This window comes from Coturnix japonica, chromosome 3, assembly GCF_001577835.2.
Source record: "Coturnix japonica isolate 7356 chromosome 3, Coturnix japonica 2.1, whole genome shotgun sequence".
Lineage (NCBI taxonomy): Eukaryota > Metazoa > Chordata > Aves > Galliformes > Phasianidae > Coturnix > Coturnix japonica.
Window position 1 is genome coordinate 97,979,167 of NC_029518.1, and position 16,349 is coordinate 97,995,515.

Consider the following 16,349-nt stretch of genomic DNA (forward strand, 5'->3'; position numbering starts at 1 on the left):
GCTTTTGTTTTGGGCCTGGATAAAGGTTGGTGTGCTTAGAACTATCCAGGTTGAATGGGACTCTGGTCAGACTGGGCTGGTATTAAATGTGGAGGTTGGTGGCCCTGCATGCAGCAGTGGGGATGGAGCTTCATGATCCTTGAGGTCCCTTCCAACCCAACCATTCTATGATTCTATGATCCAGGTTTTCTGGCTGTGTCAATTTGCCTTCTTTGCACAGAGATCTTGCTCTGCTCATGTCTTTCAACCAACACAGTTGTGGTGAAATAGTGGAGTGACCTCAGAGGAGCCTCTCACCTGCAGACTGACTGGGAAAGGTTCTGGTCTTTCCAGATGCAATCCAGTTGTGATGCAATTTCAGGGAACACCTCTACACTACGCACCTTCGACTACTAGCAATAGGCTTGGCAGAGGAAACCCTCAGAAATCTTCAAATTGCTCAAAGAATGTATGGAAGCATGAACATACGTGGCCTCAAGTTGCACCAGGGGAGGGTCAGTTTGGATATTAGGATGGATTTTATCTCATAAAGAGAGGTGCTGCAGTGGCACAGATGCTAAGAGAGGTGGTGGGGTCACCATCCCTGGAGGGTTCAATGTGGAGATATAGTACTGAGGGTTGTGGGCAGTGGATGCAGTGGGGGTGGGCTGGGGTTGAATGTTCCTCATCCATAAGCAGTCTCTATGTAGACTTCTTTAGAGCAATTCTCATGTACAGAATTTTCTGATCAACAGCTCTCTCCACAAAGATGAAGGAGACCTGCTGCCTCTCTCTGTGTATATATGGGACTGTTAGACCATTTATTTAATGTTTATTGCCTTTGTTATATAGATTAAAAAAGCATGTCGCCTCTAATGAATTGCAAACTTCATATGTTGAGAATGTCGGGCAGCTTCTCTACAGGACAGAACAACAAGAAGGCTTGTTTGTTTTCTCTCCCATGCATTTCTGTGGCTTTCTGCAATTCTGCAAGGTCTTTTGTTATATTTCTTTGCAGCACTTCCATCTTTTTAGAGGGCAGAGTCCCATCTGTTCTTGCAAACATCTGATCTTTGGAGATACACAATGGCCCCCCTCGTCTTGACAGGTATGGAAGTTTGATGTGGTGTCTGGAATGAAAAGGATTGAAGTTAAAACAAGAAACGTGATTACAGCACTATCTGAACCACTGCTACACACCCATATGGAGAGTACTGTTAAGTTCTGGTTCATAGCCCTCAAAAACTATCAAGAAGGATGATGGGGTTATTCAGAACACTGTGTAAGAAGAGGAATTTGTGACATATCACCTTGAAAAGGAAACTGAAGGAGGGATTTTCTACAGTTATGAAGATGGCTGCACAAGGGCTATCCATTTCAACTGAGGCAGAGAATAAGATAATGAGAGAAGTGGTTTTCGAACATAGAGAAGATGCACTCAATTTCAGGGGGAAGAAATCCATTGAGCACTTTTAAACACAAGGGTATCTAGATCTAAAAGCCCCCAATTCATGAAAGCCAAAAGAATGTCTGAGAAACTCTAATTGTGTTGTTGTGGAGTTCATGATATCCGTTTCACGCTCACACACAGACTGACTGTATAGAAGCATCTATTTCTGGACAGGGTCATATACATGATGCTGGAGGAACTTTGGGTCAGGTTAGTACACCTGGCTATTAAGCATGTGTAGATATACAGACTTTAATTGATGGAGCTCCAAAAGCAAGCAGGTCCATTAGCACAGGCACAGCCAGATCCATCTGTGTAGATGAAAGAAGAGGTCTTGGACCACTTGGAGACATAAAGAGATTGTTTTGCTGACTTCAATATTCTCCTCTCCAGACATTGCCTGCCTGGGCAAGGTTCCCACACGTACCTACACAGCAGGTTTCCCGACGCCAAGAGCAAGTTCCAAATGCAGCAAATGGTTTTGGGCAGACTTTGGAACGGATGCAGTACCCGTGGTAGCCAACACAACGTGAGGTGTCTCTGGGCAAGCCAAGACCTACAGGAAGAATGGGATTCCCAGTTGTGCTGCGGGATCAGTCCACATCTCACCATCTTCCTCCTGCTGAAACCCCATGGACCCCTATTAGGGGTGTGACACAAAGACCCCCAAAGCACAAGTACCTATAACTTAACCAACATTAAAGGTTGGGATCTGGTCCAGTTACCGCTGACAAGATATTTATCTGTTTTCTTCCTTTTTGAAAGCCTTACCCTAAGATGGGGAGTTTCATGAGGCATGAAGAAAAATTAGGCTAAAAGCAAATCAATCAGTTAATGAATGCAACTCAAGGTCTGGGGAAAGGGTGTCAGCATATTCAGAGGGCTCAAGCAAACTTCACTGGGGTAGTTCAACTTGAGTAATGCAAGGGAGCATCTCTATTCCTCTGCTACAATTCCCCAGTGAAAAGGCTGGTGACAGTGGGTTATGAAGAGGCATTTCCATGGTGCCTTCTTGCAGCAGTGCCACAAATGTCATAAAGAATCTTCACAGGATTTGAAGTGGACCAGCATGTTGTAGTGGCATCTCTAGGAATGCTCTGCTTTGACTGCTGGTCATTTTTCACTTCAGTTTCTGGACTAAGGAATCGCCTCTAATGAAAGGAGCTGATTAGCACAGGGAAATGCAGTCTGTACCATTACACAACTTGTGCCTCCTACGCAACAAGATTCACTGCTTCATACAGGCAGAGTCCAACACAGGTGTTGCTCCTTACCTGGAACAGCCTGGAGGAGGAAGAGGAGCAGAGCCATGAGGCAGGAGAGGAGCTTCATGGTAGAAGGTCTTAGCCGCAGAGTGGGGACGGGGTGATAACACCAGAGAACTGCAACAGGGGAGCAAGGAGCACTCTTGTTTTTATAGAGCTTTGGGAACAGACCAGGTTGTCCAGGGGAATTTGGCAATAGGGAATGTGGAAGGCAGGCCATATGGTAACAAGTACATCTTGACCGCTGCACACGGCTAAGCCTGAACAATGACAGAGGGTCACAAACGCCAGCAGAGAGGTGACCATACCTCCTCACCATGCCTGCAGGAAGGCTGCTTCTCAAAACCCACCCCAAGAGCCCCGTTACTCGTTTGTTAACTTCAATTTGTTAATTGCTAACAGGCCACGTGGAGAAAATGAGCCATTGTTTTAGTGGGGGAGAAAGCATCTGGGAATGACATTGGGTTGTTGGTGATGTTGAGCGTAAGAGAGGGCCCATGCATAGGACTTCTGGTAGCAAGGGATCCTGCCCCATAATAACCTTCTGCCAACCAGAGCACTCACTATCCAGACCAACAGACCTAGGATGGTGCCCCTGCTATAGAAGAAGTGTGATTTTTTTGGCTACATACAACAGGGTCAGGAAGGTAAAGAGAGTATTTTTCCTTCAGTACTTGACAGTCTGAAAAGAAGCAGAAATGGACTTAAATGCTCCCAGGGTAAAACAAAACTGGGGCTGTGTCTCACGTATCCTAGCTACAGAGCTGTCAGGAAAGAAAAAATAGAGTATTAATGCCTTCTTATCCAACAGTGCTATACGAAACAGTGCTGAAAAATCTCTCTGCTATACCAAATGCTGCAGCAGTGTAATTTCAGCTAATGCAAGCTGCATCCCAAGCTTGCACTGGTGTAACAAAAACTGCATTTATTTGTGAAGAGTAAACTTACTTTTTACCAGGAGGAGACAGCTATGTGGCCCTGTAAAAATCCATCTACCTGCACTGGTACATGGGAAGTGCATTTTGCCATAGGTAATTGCTGCTAATTGCCATGCTAATAACCTCAATCAGCCTGGGGACTCTGGAAACCCCTCTTCACCTCGCAGTGGTAGATGACGAGGGAGGTATATAGAGTCATGTACATGATCATAGAATCATAGAACCATAGAATGGCCTGGGTTGAAAAGGGCCACAGTGACCATCTGGTTCCAACCCCCTGCTGTGTGCAGGGTCACCAACCAGCAGCCCAGGCTGCCCAGAGCCACATCCAGCCTGGCCTTGAATGCCTGCAGGGATGGGGCATCCACAGCCTCCTTGGGCAACCTGTGCCAGTGCATCACCACCCTCTGGGTGATAAATGATGATGGGCTGTCAGGGGTGTCACAGAGCATCATCCTCATTCATGCCCTACATCACCAGAACCAGGCCCAAATCCCGTACCTTGTAGCTCCTCCACTCCCGTGGAGGATACTGTGTGTTTCCTACCTTGCAAGCCAAACCCACCTCAGACACTGATCTTGGCACAGACCATGTTCCCTGGATCCTGTACTGGCTCATTTTGCTTTCAGACACCTTGGAAAACATCCAGATGGTTATTTAACTTATTCAGGTCAAGTCAGCACAGATCAGTGGTCATTGCCACCTCCACTCGTACGTCACTCAGAGTAAGATCTGAACATTAGAATATAAAGGTACCGAGAAGAACTTGTACCTTAGAGTCCTCAAATGGCAGAACCTTCCCCCAGGAACAAGGCATTACAGGAGCCTGCAGTTAATTGGCTTGGTTCATGCTCTGGGCACCAGGATTTGGCTTTCCCAGAACTTCCTGTGTTATTAAAATAGCATTTAGCTACTAAATAAGATTCGAGCTTTCTCAAGAGTCCATCCCTACAGCCCTCGCATCATTCTGCCAACAATACATTAAAACTGTCACTTATTTGAGCCTGTTTCTGTGTCTGGCATTTATTGATGTTGTTCCGACCCAGTGATCTCAATGCCAACAATGCAAACATTCCCCTTAGCCCATGTGCATTGTTTTCTGCCTTTCTGGTTCCTTTATTGGCTTCTTCCAGATTTGCAGGTGCCATTGTGTCTTCCAGGCAGCCGTGAAACTGGAGCATGGCTGTCTGTGTCCGTTTTCACACATTCCAGAGAAATGAATGAAGCAAAGGCACTGACAGGTAAATGACAACTGTCCCAAGCTCCAGCTGAAGCCAAGGGGAATATCTCAGCTCTCAGACAAGACCCAACTTTGTGCTTCATCAGACTAGAGCAGGAACTCAGCTTTCTAATACTGCAAACGTGTATGTAAATTGCAATAAAACGGCCCTGTTCTGTTTAATTCATACAGACACACACCCCTCACACACCAATGACCATTCTGCTGGGGAGCTCATCTTGCTAATCTCACATTCTACACCAATACAAGCAGCCCACGCAAACAGCATCCCTGCTTACCTCTCCCAGTCACCTTAGCTAAGTTTATAAAAGCCACAGGCATAAAAATGTACTGTATGGCTATCAACCCCCCAGCTTACATACAAAATAACTTCTGATGGGAGCATGGGAAGCACTGAGTATGTATTCACAGGTGTTTCCAGGAGCTGCCTCCATCATTGGATGAAATGTCTGTTCTCCTCCTCTAGGTAAATTCAGAAAACCAAGCATTATTCCATAGACACTCACAGCATTTGGCAGTGTGAGGAAGGGGAATAAGCAGGAGATGGGAGGATTTCTCATTCATTTACAACTCTCCTCCTGCAGCTTGTGAGCTCACAAACTGGCTCCTGGCTCCCTCTGGTGGGAATGGCTCAGTGGGAAAGGCTGGAAAAGCCACTTTTTTTCCATCTGCAGCATTGCTAATTTAAGAGAAGGCATGTGATGGCTTTAAATGAGTCTGGAGAGCAGGGGAGATGTTTGGTTTCTGACACTGATCCCTAGGGAGTGAGCTGCCTGCATTTAAGTTAAGTATATAACTGTAATGTGGACTTTTCTGTATCTTTATATAACTCTATCTAACATGTAATTGTATAAAATCTGGTAACTATGGTGATAGTGGGAGCTCTGCTGCCTAGTGCACAGGTAGGCACCGTCCTCCTTGTCACATTCCTAAAGCAGATCCCAGCCCAGCAGTGCTTCATGCTCATCAATGCTATCTTATACAGTCAGAGAACAGCTACAGGATCACAGCACTATTACTTGACACTAAGCCAAACACAGAGCAGTGAGGAATGATGTGGGTGGGGTGAGATGGAAGTGCAACAAAGCAAAGGTAGGATGAGCAGGAAACACCACTCTTTGAAAGAAAGAAGGAATGGGAATGGGAAGGATGGAGGTGATGCTGTCCAGCACTGATGGAGGTTCGGATGCAATAGGGAGAGCACAAGATCAATCAGAAACATGAGGGCAAAAGCACCTCCATGTAGGGATGCATGGGTGCTCTACCAGTGGTCACATTGGAGAGGACATGTGCACCACCATGAGCATGGGCCACACCAGGTACATGCAGCCCACCATCCGGACCTCGTGGCGCAAGGGCAGCGCGTCTGACTCCAGATCAGAAGGTTATGTGTTCGAATCACATCGGGGTCAAACGTGGGGCAAAACTCAACTCAACCCTTTTTGTCTCTGCTTTTCTGATGGTCTGCCTGCCTTTGGGGGGGTGTTTCTGACAAAGCTTTACACAACTGCAGCTGGGGAATCTGGATCTACCTGGGGCAGGTCTTGCTTGGAAGTGCAGCAGGGGATGGGTACACATCAGAGGTCTATGTTAACACTGCCTCTATTAAACATCTTCACTAAACTACTCAGTAATATGATGGGGTGAATCCTAAGTGAGTTAATGGGTGACACCAGTGGGTGTCAACCACCATTCAGAATAACCTGGAGTTCTAAAGGAAAACATAACATCCTTCATTTGGGATGGGGTGATCCCATACAGCACCGCAGGAAAACCTTGATGGTGGGAGCAAGTAGGAGCACTGAGCAGGTTAAAAGTGTCGAGCCAGGCAGGAGTCGAACCTGCAATCTCCTGATCCGTAGTCAGGCGCGTTATCCATTGCGCCACTGGCCCTGGGGACTTATCAGCCCTGGGGGTTCCATCACTGCATGGCATTGGGTGGGATGTAGATAAGGAAGCCTGATGATCCCAGTTGTGTTTTCCACTGTCAGGAAATAAAGATCTTTTTTTTCTGTCTATTCAAGCATCTGGGACACTGCTGGATCACAGGGATATGCTCACATCTAGCGTGATCCCTTAACTGCACTGGAAGCTGAAGTTTCATTTCCATTTCTCTCCATTCTGTCGACTGAAGGTACGATGTTCCAGTGGAGGGCAAGGTCAATCCACCCTGTCAGTGTTCAAGGTGTAGTCATTAGGGCCATAGGAGGTGCAGGGGACAGGGATGCCACTTGGAGAGAAGGGGCCAAGTCACTGCAGCATGGTGCTCAGACAAGGGTGGAAGCTCAGGGCAGGATGGAGCTGAGATACGAATGGATCTGCATGGGTTCTGCAATGAAGAGAGCATCCTTCATCTCTGACCTCGTGGCGCAATGGTAGCGCGTCTGACTCCAGATCAGAAGGCTGTGTGTTCAAATCACACCGGGGTCAGCATGTCCCCCGTCTCTGGGGTGGTGTGATGGGATGGCTGGCCTTAAGGGGCAGCTCTTTTTGCTCTCCTGCTCCAGATCCCAAAGCTTCACCAAAGGGCAGCAAATGTCTGGTGTCATGTCTGGGTGCTTTTTCTCCCATCCCTGATACCCACAAGGGCAAGTGTGGCTGATTCCAGATACTCAGCTATGCCAAAAACCTAGAGTGTACACCTTCCTTTGACTCACATTCTCACATCCCTGATGGAGCCTAGGCCTAATGGCTTCCCCTCTGTCCCAAAAGCTATCATTGACTCAGCAGTGAGTTGCATGAGCAGATTTCTTTGGTGGCCGTCCTCCAGATGTCGCTACCTCATTGTGTTATGTCCTCAACTCATCCAAGAGGAAACTAGCAAGGGAAAGTAGATGAGGTGGCACCGATGGTCTGAATGCAGACAGGCCATTAGGAAAGCAGCACTGCATGAAGTCTCTTTGATTTTTTCTTAACTACAACTTTGCACAAACAAGGAGATCTTTGAGGCAATATCAGATGGGAAAGTATAAGGCAGAACAGCATTCATGACTGTCCAGCTACACAAAGCCATTTATCCGAACACTGACACACAACTGGCTTGACCAAAGGTGTACTTGAAGCCTGTCAACAAAAGTCCAGCTTTTCAGATTTGGGAGCCCTTCTGCCATTATTAGGCTGGGTTCAGTTCTGGATATCCTTTCTCTGGTGGAAATGATACTACAGAATCTAGGTACTAAGTCTATACAAGCATCTGGGCCACTCTTCAAACTCACTTCAAGCATAATCCCATGATTGCACTGGAACTGAAGTTTTGTTTTCATTTCCCTTCATTCTCTTGACTGAAGGTACAACGTTCAAGTTTAGGGCAAGCTCAGACTACCCTGTCAGTGGTCCAGGTGTGGTCATTTTTGTACTGCTGAATGACTTTATGGATAAAGAACAGTGTCAGTAATAAGTTCTAAAGCCTCTTCTTTCCTCAGTGTCTGAGCAGTGCTATTGATGCAGAGGGATGGAGGAGTCTATTGAGATCCCAGTGTATATTTTGTTGATATAAAGTGGATAGAAGTGGGCTTCTTATCCCTTATGCTTGCAGTAAAGGAGAAATGATGTGAATTTCTGCCTAGAATGCAAGTGGCAGGACTGAACATGAGCACATGCCCCTGATCAGGACACCATGCCCCTTCTCACAAGGTTAAGAGTGTGATGATACCAAGCAGTACTTACAGCACACTGGGAGGTCAGATAACACATTTACGGCTGGCTCAGACCAAGTAAGTGTGTGGGAAGCAGCAGTTAGTTACACAATTACCCAACAAGGCAAGTTCAGCAACCACTGCATCATGTGTAATGCCCTAAAAAGATTCAGCAGGTTTCTGACTGCTCTCCCCTCCTCTGTCTGCTTCTCTCTGTGTCTCTATTTGTCATCCAGGTTGACAATAAACTCCAGGTGTTACGGATAGGCAACTGAGAATTCTGCCTTGTTGGTAATTCCTGAAGAGAGGCAGTCCATAAGACTTGCCTGTGAAGAGGTAATAATAATTCCTTTGCTGTGAGAAGGAGGCTGGCATGTTTTTTTTCCCTCTGTATTTCCATAGTTCTTTACCAAAGCCAAACATTTACACATGCTCTTTGTACCAACGCCCACAGAGCTATACGCAATGCACCTCCGAAGGACCAGAGGTGAGGGTGAAGGGCAGCTGAAACCCTGCTTTACACCCCCAGCAGAGACGTGGGCGTGCAAACCACACGGGGGGCTCCTGAAAAATGCAGCCCTGCCTGCTGCAAGCAAATCCTGGCCTTTCCAAAGGTCATTGCCTGCTGGAGTCTGGGCTCATTACCCAGCAGGAATGCTGTCTGAAGCGGGGGTGCTGCTGTTACAGGCTTGGTTTCTCAGCAAAGTCATGCACAGGGGAGCAGGAGCTATTAGCAGCGGGCGATTCTGCAGGTACCTTTATGCTGAAGGCTAGAAGTGACCCCCTTAGGTGCTGGGGTGACAGGGATGAATGCCTTCAAATGGCCTTGATTGTTTGGTCAACTTCAGGAGATGAAAATCAAGGAGGTACTAAAGGGGATAGAGAAGGTAAATATAAAGGAGATTCTTTAAGGTCCTGTCTCTGATGCCTAAGGAATATCATAGCCCTATATTGAGGCCCTTTGAACCCACAAATGAAAAGTTACGGCAAGAAAGTGACCTGAAACTAGCTGCAGAGCCAGAGCCCTGAGCATCTGATTGAGATGTAGATATTCCCACCCACTGCAAGGGAGTTGGGCTACATGGCCTTTAAAGGTCCCTTCCAACTCAAACTATTCCATCCTATTCCACTCTACTACATTCTATTCTATTCTATTCTATTCTATTCTATTCTATTCTATTCTATTCTATTCTATTCTATTCTATTCTATTCTATTCTATTCTATTCTATTCTAATTCTATTCTATTCTATTCTGTCCTATCCTACTCTACTCTACTCTACTCTACTCTACTCTACTCTACTCTACTCTACTCTACTCTACTCTACTCTACTGTATCTTCCCTTCCTTTCACCAGCAGATGTAGCCCATAGGGTTAGAAAGCACCCAGGCCTGCACACATTTCACAAGGTACTGGTTTGTTCATTGGAATCTGATTATCTTATTGATTTACATCATGGGTTACAGAACCAGGTTTTGCCTATGACATTTGACCTCAGGAGACGTAATCTGCTCTCCAGAGGACTAGATATGAAGTAACCACATATACTGGAGAAACCATCTCCTTACTCAAAGGGAGCCCTTCACATGGCTTGTTTTCTTTGCTCCTTGAAGTATTGTATTTAAAGGCACCTTTTCTAATTCCACAGGCATGAGATTCTGGACACAGCAGACTTGTCTATTATCCACACCAACCATCATGTGTATGTAGGTGAAGGTCAATCCCTCACTGACCTGTCTGATATGTGACCCCATAGAATCACAGTATCGTTTGTGCTGGAAGAGACCTTTAAAGATTATCTAATCCAACTCCCTGCAATGAATAGGGACACCTACAGCTACAAGGTTTTGTGCTGTTTCCTACAATAACATCCAAACTATAAGAGGGGAGATTTAGATTGGGTGTCAGAGGGAAAGTTTTCACTGAGATGGCAGCGATGCCCTGGCACTGCTGCCCAGAGCTGTGGGTGCCCCATGCCTAGAGGTGCCCAAGGCAATGGATGGGCACTGAGAAGCCTGAGCTGGTGGAGGGAAACCAACCCGTGGCAGGGGATGTGGCTGGTTGGGCTTTAAGGTCTGTTCCAACACAAGCCATCTTATGATTCAGTGATACTAGGATAAGACTGGAGAGGAATTTGCCTTCTTTCCATGAGAATCAGCAGTTCCTGCCTCACACTCTTCCTCACAAACACTGGTTGTTATTCCTTCAGACTCCATCTCTACAGGGGAAACTTCATCTTGCACAGGGTTTAGGGTACATTACATTGGCTGTGTAGTGTTTTAGCACCAGCGTGCACAGGTTTATTTGACTGACTCACCGTATGGATTGCAACACGATGACAAATGCAATGGAGATCAGAGCAACCGAGGGTAGCCAAGCTGCCAATGGGTAATAATTGACCAGGTAGCCAGACTCCAGCCATATGATGTCCTTGAACTTTTCAGTCTCCTTTTCTGCCTGTCTCAGGTTTGTGTGCCTTTTTGAGGATGCTAGGAATTTGCTCATCCATTGGCATTCTCTCATTTAGAAAAACCTGTATGCTTTTCTTTAAATTACCCAACATGTACTTGGTTATAAGAGGAATGTAAGATTCCAGACCATGTTCTTTCATCTGGTTTGCTAAATTTTGGAAGCTTAAGACAACTGAAGAACAAAGCATTGACAGATTCTATTTGCTTGCTTTGCTTTTGACCAATGAATGATGAAGCACCACTAATATCAACCACTCTGTATGTATTGCAAGGATTTGTGCCGTAATTAGGGATGTAAGGAGATTACTGAAGTATTTGTTGGGGTAAACATGGTGTTACTGGTATGTAAGTGTATGTTATTCTAAATAATCATGTGCCTATGTAGCTTTAAATGCATATTCATAGTTAAAATGGCAAAATCAAGACTTACCTGTGCCCAAATACACCTGAATCAATAAACGCTCCTCAAAGCATAACAGTTCTCAGACCCTACAAAGAGCTCATCCCCAAGTTTTACTGGTCGTTAGCTTTTTAGCTGTGCTTAAGAGAGCTCTGAGAAAACACTGACACAAAAGCAAACAACAATGCATATGGCACCCGTTATGAAGCACCTTTAGCTGGAGATAGTTGGTCAATCAAGAGAGGAAGAAAAGAGGGAGATATCCACACGGGCCCTTCCATTCATTATCAGTTTGTTCAAGGAACGTCCAAGGAACGTTTAGATGTTGTGTTGAGGCACATGGTTTGGTGAGAGCTATTGGTGATAGGTAGAAGATTGGACTGGATAATCTTGTAGGTCTTTTCCAACCTTGGTGATTCTGTGATTCTATGAACATTTCCAAGGAGTTCTTTCTGTCGTATCCACATTGCAGCATTCCTAAATCAGTGAGACCCCTTAAAACCTATTTGCTTAGCTCCATTCTCTTGGGGTAGGCACCTATAGCTCTTGGAGCTCCCAGATCGTGCCTGGAAGTCAACATTCAACTGAGGCTCCAGTAGAACTCCTTCCTGGCCCTGGCAGCCATGGGAGCAGCTCTGTGCACACACCAGCATGTTCCAGCTAATGGTCACTGCAACACCAACGGCTCTGCTCTCAGGGCATTCTGTACAAGTTTGTCCTGGTTTGAAGCAACCAGCCTGTACCTGTCTTTGTTTTTTGTTAGCAGTCAAAGTCATGGAATTTTCCTATTGCTCTGAATGATATTTTCAGGCTGTACACATGCTAGCAGAGCTTAAAGCATTGCTTGCTTTACTGGAGTGCTGCTTTCCCCCTCTGAGATTTAAGTGTTTGTGTCAAGATCTGTGAACGCTATGGAAATTTGCACCAGTGAGATATTATCTGTTTGATAGTAGATGTAGTTTAATTTCACATGTGGGGACCAGCACAGCCCTGAAAGAGAGCGGAGCTTGTTTAAATAGTTATAGGATGAGAGGGAATGGCCTCAAATTGTGCCAGGGGAGATTCAGGTTGGACATTAGGAAACGCTGCTTTTCCAAAAGAGTGGTCAGGCAGTGGAATGGGCTGCCCAGGGAGGTGGTGGAGTCACTGACACTGGGGGTGTTCAAGGAACATTTGGACATTGTGTTGAGAGATATGGTTTAATGAGAACTATTGGTGATGGGTGGGTGGTTGGACTGGGTGATTTTGTAAGGCTATTCCAACCTTGGTGATTCTGCAGTACTATGATTCTGTGATTCTATAAATGCTGCATGTGGTAGCAAAGTCCCCACCTGTGGATAATTTCCAAAGCAGTGGTGTGAAAAGAACATTCTGGAGTGCTGAGCAGCCCCTGGCCATTTGATTTTATGGATGAAAGAGTAAAAACAGTCTTTACCTCATTGTTATTCACTGCCTTAGCAGGTAACTCACCAGGCTGCTACCTACGCGTGCTAGTTAGCATGTAGATTAAACGTAAGCATCAGTCGTGTTTTCATCTTGCTGAGAATTCTTAGTACAAAAATAGCATCAACTTCCACTGAAATCTAATAAATTGAGTAACAAGGAAGCAAACCACTGAACCAGAATGCCAGAAGCAGGAACTGAACCAACAACTGTGCTTTGAGCTGCTTCAAGGGAGGGTCAGGTGGGGGTGAGGGAAAGGTTCTGCCCCAGAGGGTGGTGGGCATGGCACAGCTCCCAGGGCAGTGGGCACAGCCCTGAGCTGCTGGAGCTCAGGGAGCACTGGGATACCAAGGGGTTTGGGTTTGGGGGTGCTGTGTGGGGACAGGGGTTGAGCTCAGTGATCCTTGTGGGTTCCTTCCAACTCGGAGCATTCTATGATTCTGTGACACTCAACACTTCAGGCAGACCTGCATGTCACACAAAGCAAATTCATCTTTGCCAGGGCTAAAGGTAGCCACTGAAAGGTCCTCCAACCCAAATGGTTCTAGGATTTTATGATCCCTCCCATACTATCCATAAATCTCTTATGGGTCCATACTGTTCTCCAAACCTTTTGGGGCAATAGGAGGGGAAATAAAAGTAGATATCAAAAGCTGGTGAAAAACACAAAGTGTTCAAGATGGGATGAGTGAGAATTAAGGGAGGGAGAGACCTTTTTGTCAGCCCTCTGCACTGGGTGAGGGTAGTCTGGAGCTTGCGTAAAAAGCAGCAAAACAAAAATGCACCAAGAAATGTTTCCCGTTGCTTTCCCTCAGTAAGAGGGATGGAGAGACAAACGCAATAGGAATCATAAGGAAGCAATAAGGCCTGGGCCAGTGCTGGGACTGGGCTCCAACAGCTGACTCCCAAGCCCTTTGCATGTTCAATGCCCATGCCCATCCAAAAGCCAGAGGTTTGGGGCTTGGCTGGTAGCCCCATTATACAACTGGCCGTCACGGTCAGTGGAAATTCACTGTTGCATATTGCAACATTTTCACCAGATATTTCACTGCAGCCTGTAATATGGGGGATAACTGACTGCTCAACAAAAGGTTGGCTGCAGTTACTTATTGACAGAGCACTCAGCCGTCAAACTTTGACAGTCCCACAACCCCTATAAATGCCAGGCACCTTCCATTGCCTCTTCCTCAAACAAACATCATCCTCCTTCAGTCTGTGAGAAATTGGGGCACACGATCCAGAACTGAGCCATGAAGATCCTTTTCCTGCTCTTCTCTATTTTCCTCTTCCTCTTCCAGGCTGCTCCAGGTGAGATACAACATAAATCTGAACACCGAAAGGAGATGGAAGCACAACTGTGTGCCTAGGAGGAGAATAAGCTGTGGCCAACTGAAAGGCAACATATGATGCTGGTGCTATGCACTGGATTAGCCCAAGAACATCCATTCTCAGGCAGATTATTCTTGATAAAAAAATCAACAGCATATGATTTATTGTGCATTTCTCCTTTACTGCATTTGTCCTTTATTGCATATTTATCCTTTATGGCATATTTATCCTAAAAACTGAGATTTTAACACCTTCCTCTCCCCACAGGCTCAGCAGAGTCACTTTTCCCTGACACCGCAGCATGCAGGTCTCAGGGGAATTTCTGCCGTGTTGGGGTATGTCCCCCCACCTTCACCATCTCTGGATCGTGCCACGGGGGGCTGTTACACTGCTGTGCCAAGTAAGTGCTGCAGGGTGGAAAGGAGAACATTTTCTTTGCCTGCTTCTCCTTTGTACAGGATGCACACATCCATTTGGGGGGGTGGGGGCAGGGGGGTAGGAGGTCTTGCAGAGCAGCTGTTTGTGAGCAGTATGTATGGAAGATGAACATAAATATATTGTTATGGAATCATAGAGTCATAGAAACACCACGGTTGGCAAAGACCTCCAAGACCATCCAGTCCATCCATCCGCCTACCACCAGTATTTCCCCACTAAACCTCCTCTTTTCATGCAGTATCTAAATATCTATTGAACAACCTCAGGGATGGTGATTCATCAAGAAACATCACTTCTTCCTCCCACAGCTGTGCATGTCTTAGGAGTGAATTTGTGATTGAATGAAGGCAATTTGTATTGCACTTTTGACCTTGGAGACCAACTTCTAATGCATGCAGCTCCCCTGGTAGCAAGACCTTTTCTTTTCTGAAGGATTTAAACACACAATTGAGGAGTGCCCTTAGGATCAACCATACTCCTCAGGCATTTACTTGCTTAGAAGCTGTCAGGCTGTGGTTTCAAGAAACCCAAGCCACACCAATGTTAGGACATTATATCAGTGATGTTAAGGAAGCATCCATTTAGGAATTTGGGAAAACAAACAGTGCAGAAGCAATCTACTATTAAATGATTTTGCAAAGGAATAACTCAGTCCCTCTGTCTTCCTAAAGTATCATTCACTTTAGGACACAAGTCCTATAGCTGCTAAATAGAGTGGTGACAGCAGATGGCAGATTTTCAGCACTGAATGTCTCTTAGAACTTCTGCTAGGTCTGAAATGATATTCTGATGTACAATATCTCCTTTTTCCAACTGAGAATTTAATCTACTTGGAAAGAAATTGGGCACAAAGGATTTGATTCAATAAGCAAAACTATGGTGCTTAGTGGCATTTGAGGTGCCTTGGAGTATCTAAACAATATTTATAGGTCTGGCTGATGGAGGTTTTTACAAACTGCATCTCAAACCCAACATATATGTTTATTCTTAATGGTAACCAGAAGTAATTAAGTCTTTCAGAACCCGAGCTTCATCCCACTTCAGCAAAGTAATGAGGTTCTTTGTATCCTTACAGGATTCCGGCAGAGTAAGGAAAGGCTTTCACTGGGTCAGTGCTCTCGTACCAGCATCATTCCCACTGCCTTGAGGAGCTGATTTTGATGGATTCCTCCTCTGTCTAAACCCTCTGCAAATGACCATTCAAAGAAGCTTCCAGAGGGCACGTCCTGTTAGCACCCTGCTTCTGGAGATCCAGGTTTTCCTCTCTGAAGTCACTCCCTTTTTTAGCTTTTAATTAATACACAAGCCACTTTGGCACCTTGGCCACCTATTCCAGCCTACCTCACGGGATGTTTGGATGCTCAGTCATTTCGGGTTCATGCAGCTCTTGAAGCATATGAAGCAATACGTATAATACATGCAATAGTATTTTATTCACACACCCAAATAAATGTCTTTTAAGCCAAGAACTATGATCTCTTATTGTTGCTAAATATCAGACCTGCATTCAGTAGCGTTCATACAAGAATACAAGTGTTATGTATTATAAGAAGTGGAAAATAAAAAAAAAAAACCAACAAATCAAACTATTTCTAGTAGATATTGTGGGTATGGCTTCTCTGTATTCCAGAAAAGAGGGAGAAACAGACATAGCCAAGAAATCTATAGTGTTAAAATGCAAAACCTGTATGTTTTACAGCATACCCACCTATGATTACAGCCTTGCAATCAACCTTTTATCTCCCATCACAACTAGTCATGG

The 16,349-nt window shown here is 45.5% G+C and overlaps 2 protein-coding genes and 3 non-coding genes across 5 annotated transcripts; 3 read left to right on the forward strand and 2 right to left on the reverse strand.

Annotated features, from left to right (window-relative positions):
* Positions 1-344: 344 nt before the first annotated feature.
* On the reverse strand, positions 345-3,830 carry LOC107312339 (gallinacin-11). The gene is made up of 4 exons (XM_015859649.2): positions 3,643-3,830; positions 2,704-2,811; positions 1,857-1,985; positions 345-1,109 (listed from the first exon to the last, which is right to left on the reverse strand). Exons 1-4 carry the CDS (start codon positions 3,713-3,715, stop codon positions 982-984), a joined length of 438 nt encoding a protein of 145 aa, XP_015715135.1. The 5' UTR covers positions 3,716-3,830; the 3' UTR covers positions 345-981.
* Positions 3,831-6,212: 2,382 nt separating this feature from the next.
* On the forward strand, positions 6,213-6,284 carry TRNAW-CCA. The gene has a single exon. It is a non-coding gene; the product is annotated as a tRNA-Trp (tRNA).
* A 408-nt stretch (positions 6,285-6,692) lies between these two features.
* On the reverse strand, positions 6,693-6,765 carry TRNAR-ACG. Its single transcript has one exon. It is a non-coding gene; the product is annotated as a tRNA-Arg (tRNA).
* A 465-nt stretch (positions 6,766-7,230) lies between these two features.
* Positions 7,231-7,302, forward strand: TRNAW-CCA. The gene has a single exon. It is a non-coding gene; the product is annotated as a tRNA-Trp (tRNA).
* A 6,694-nt stretch (positions 7,303-13,996) lies between these two features.
* Positions 13,997-16,056, forward strand: LOC116653208 (gallinacin-10-like). The gene is made up of 3 exons (XM_032443794.1): positions 13,997-14,128; positions 14,417-14,549; positions 15,663-16,056. Exons 1-3 carry the CDS (start codon positions 14,071-14,073, stop codon positions 15,676-15,678), a joined length of 207 nt encoding a protein of 68 aa, XP_032299685.1. The 5' UTR covers positions 13,997-14,070; the 3' UTR covers positions 15,679-16,056.
* The last annotated feature ends 293 nt before the right edge of the window (positions 16,057-16,349 follow it).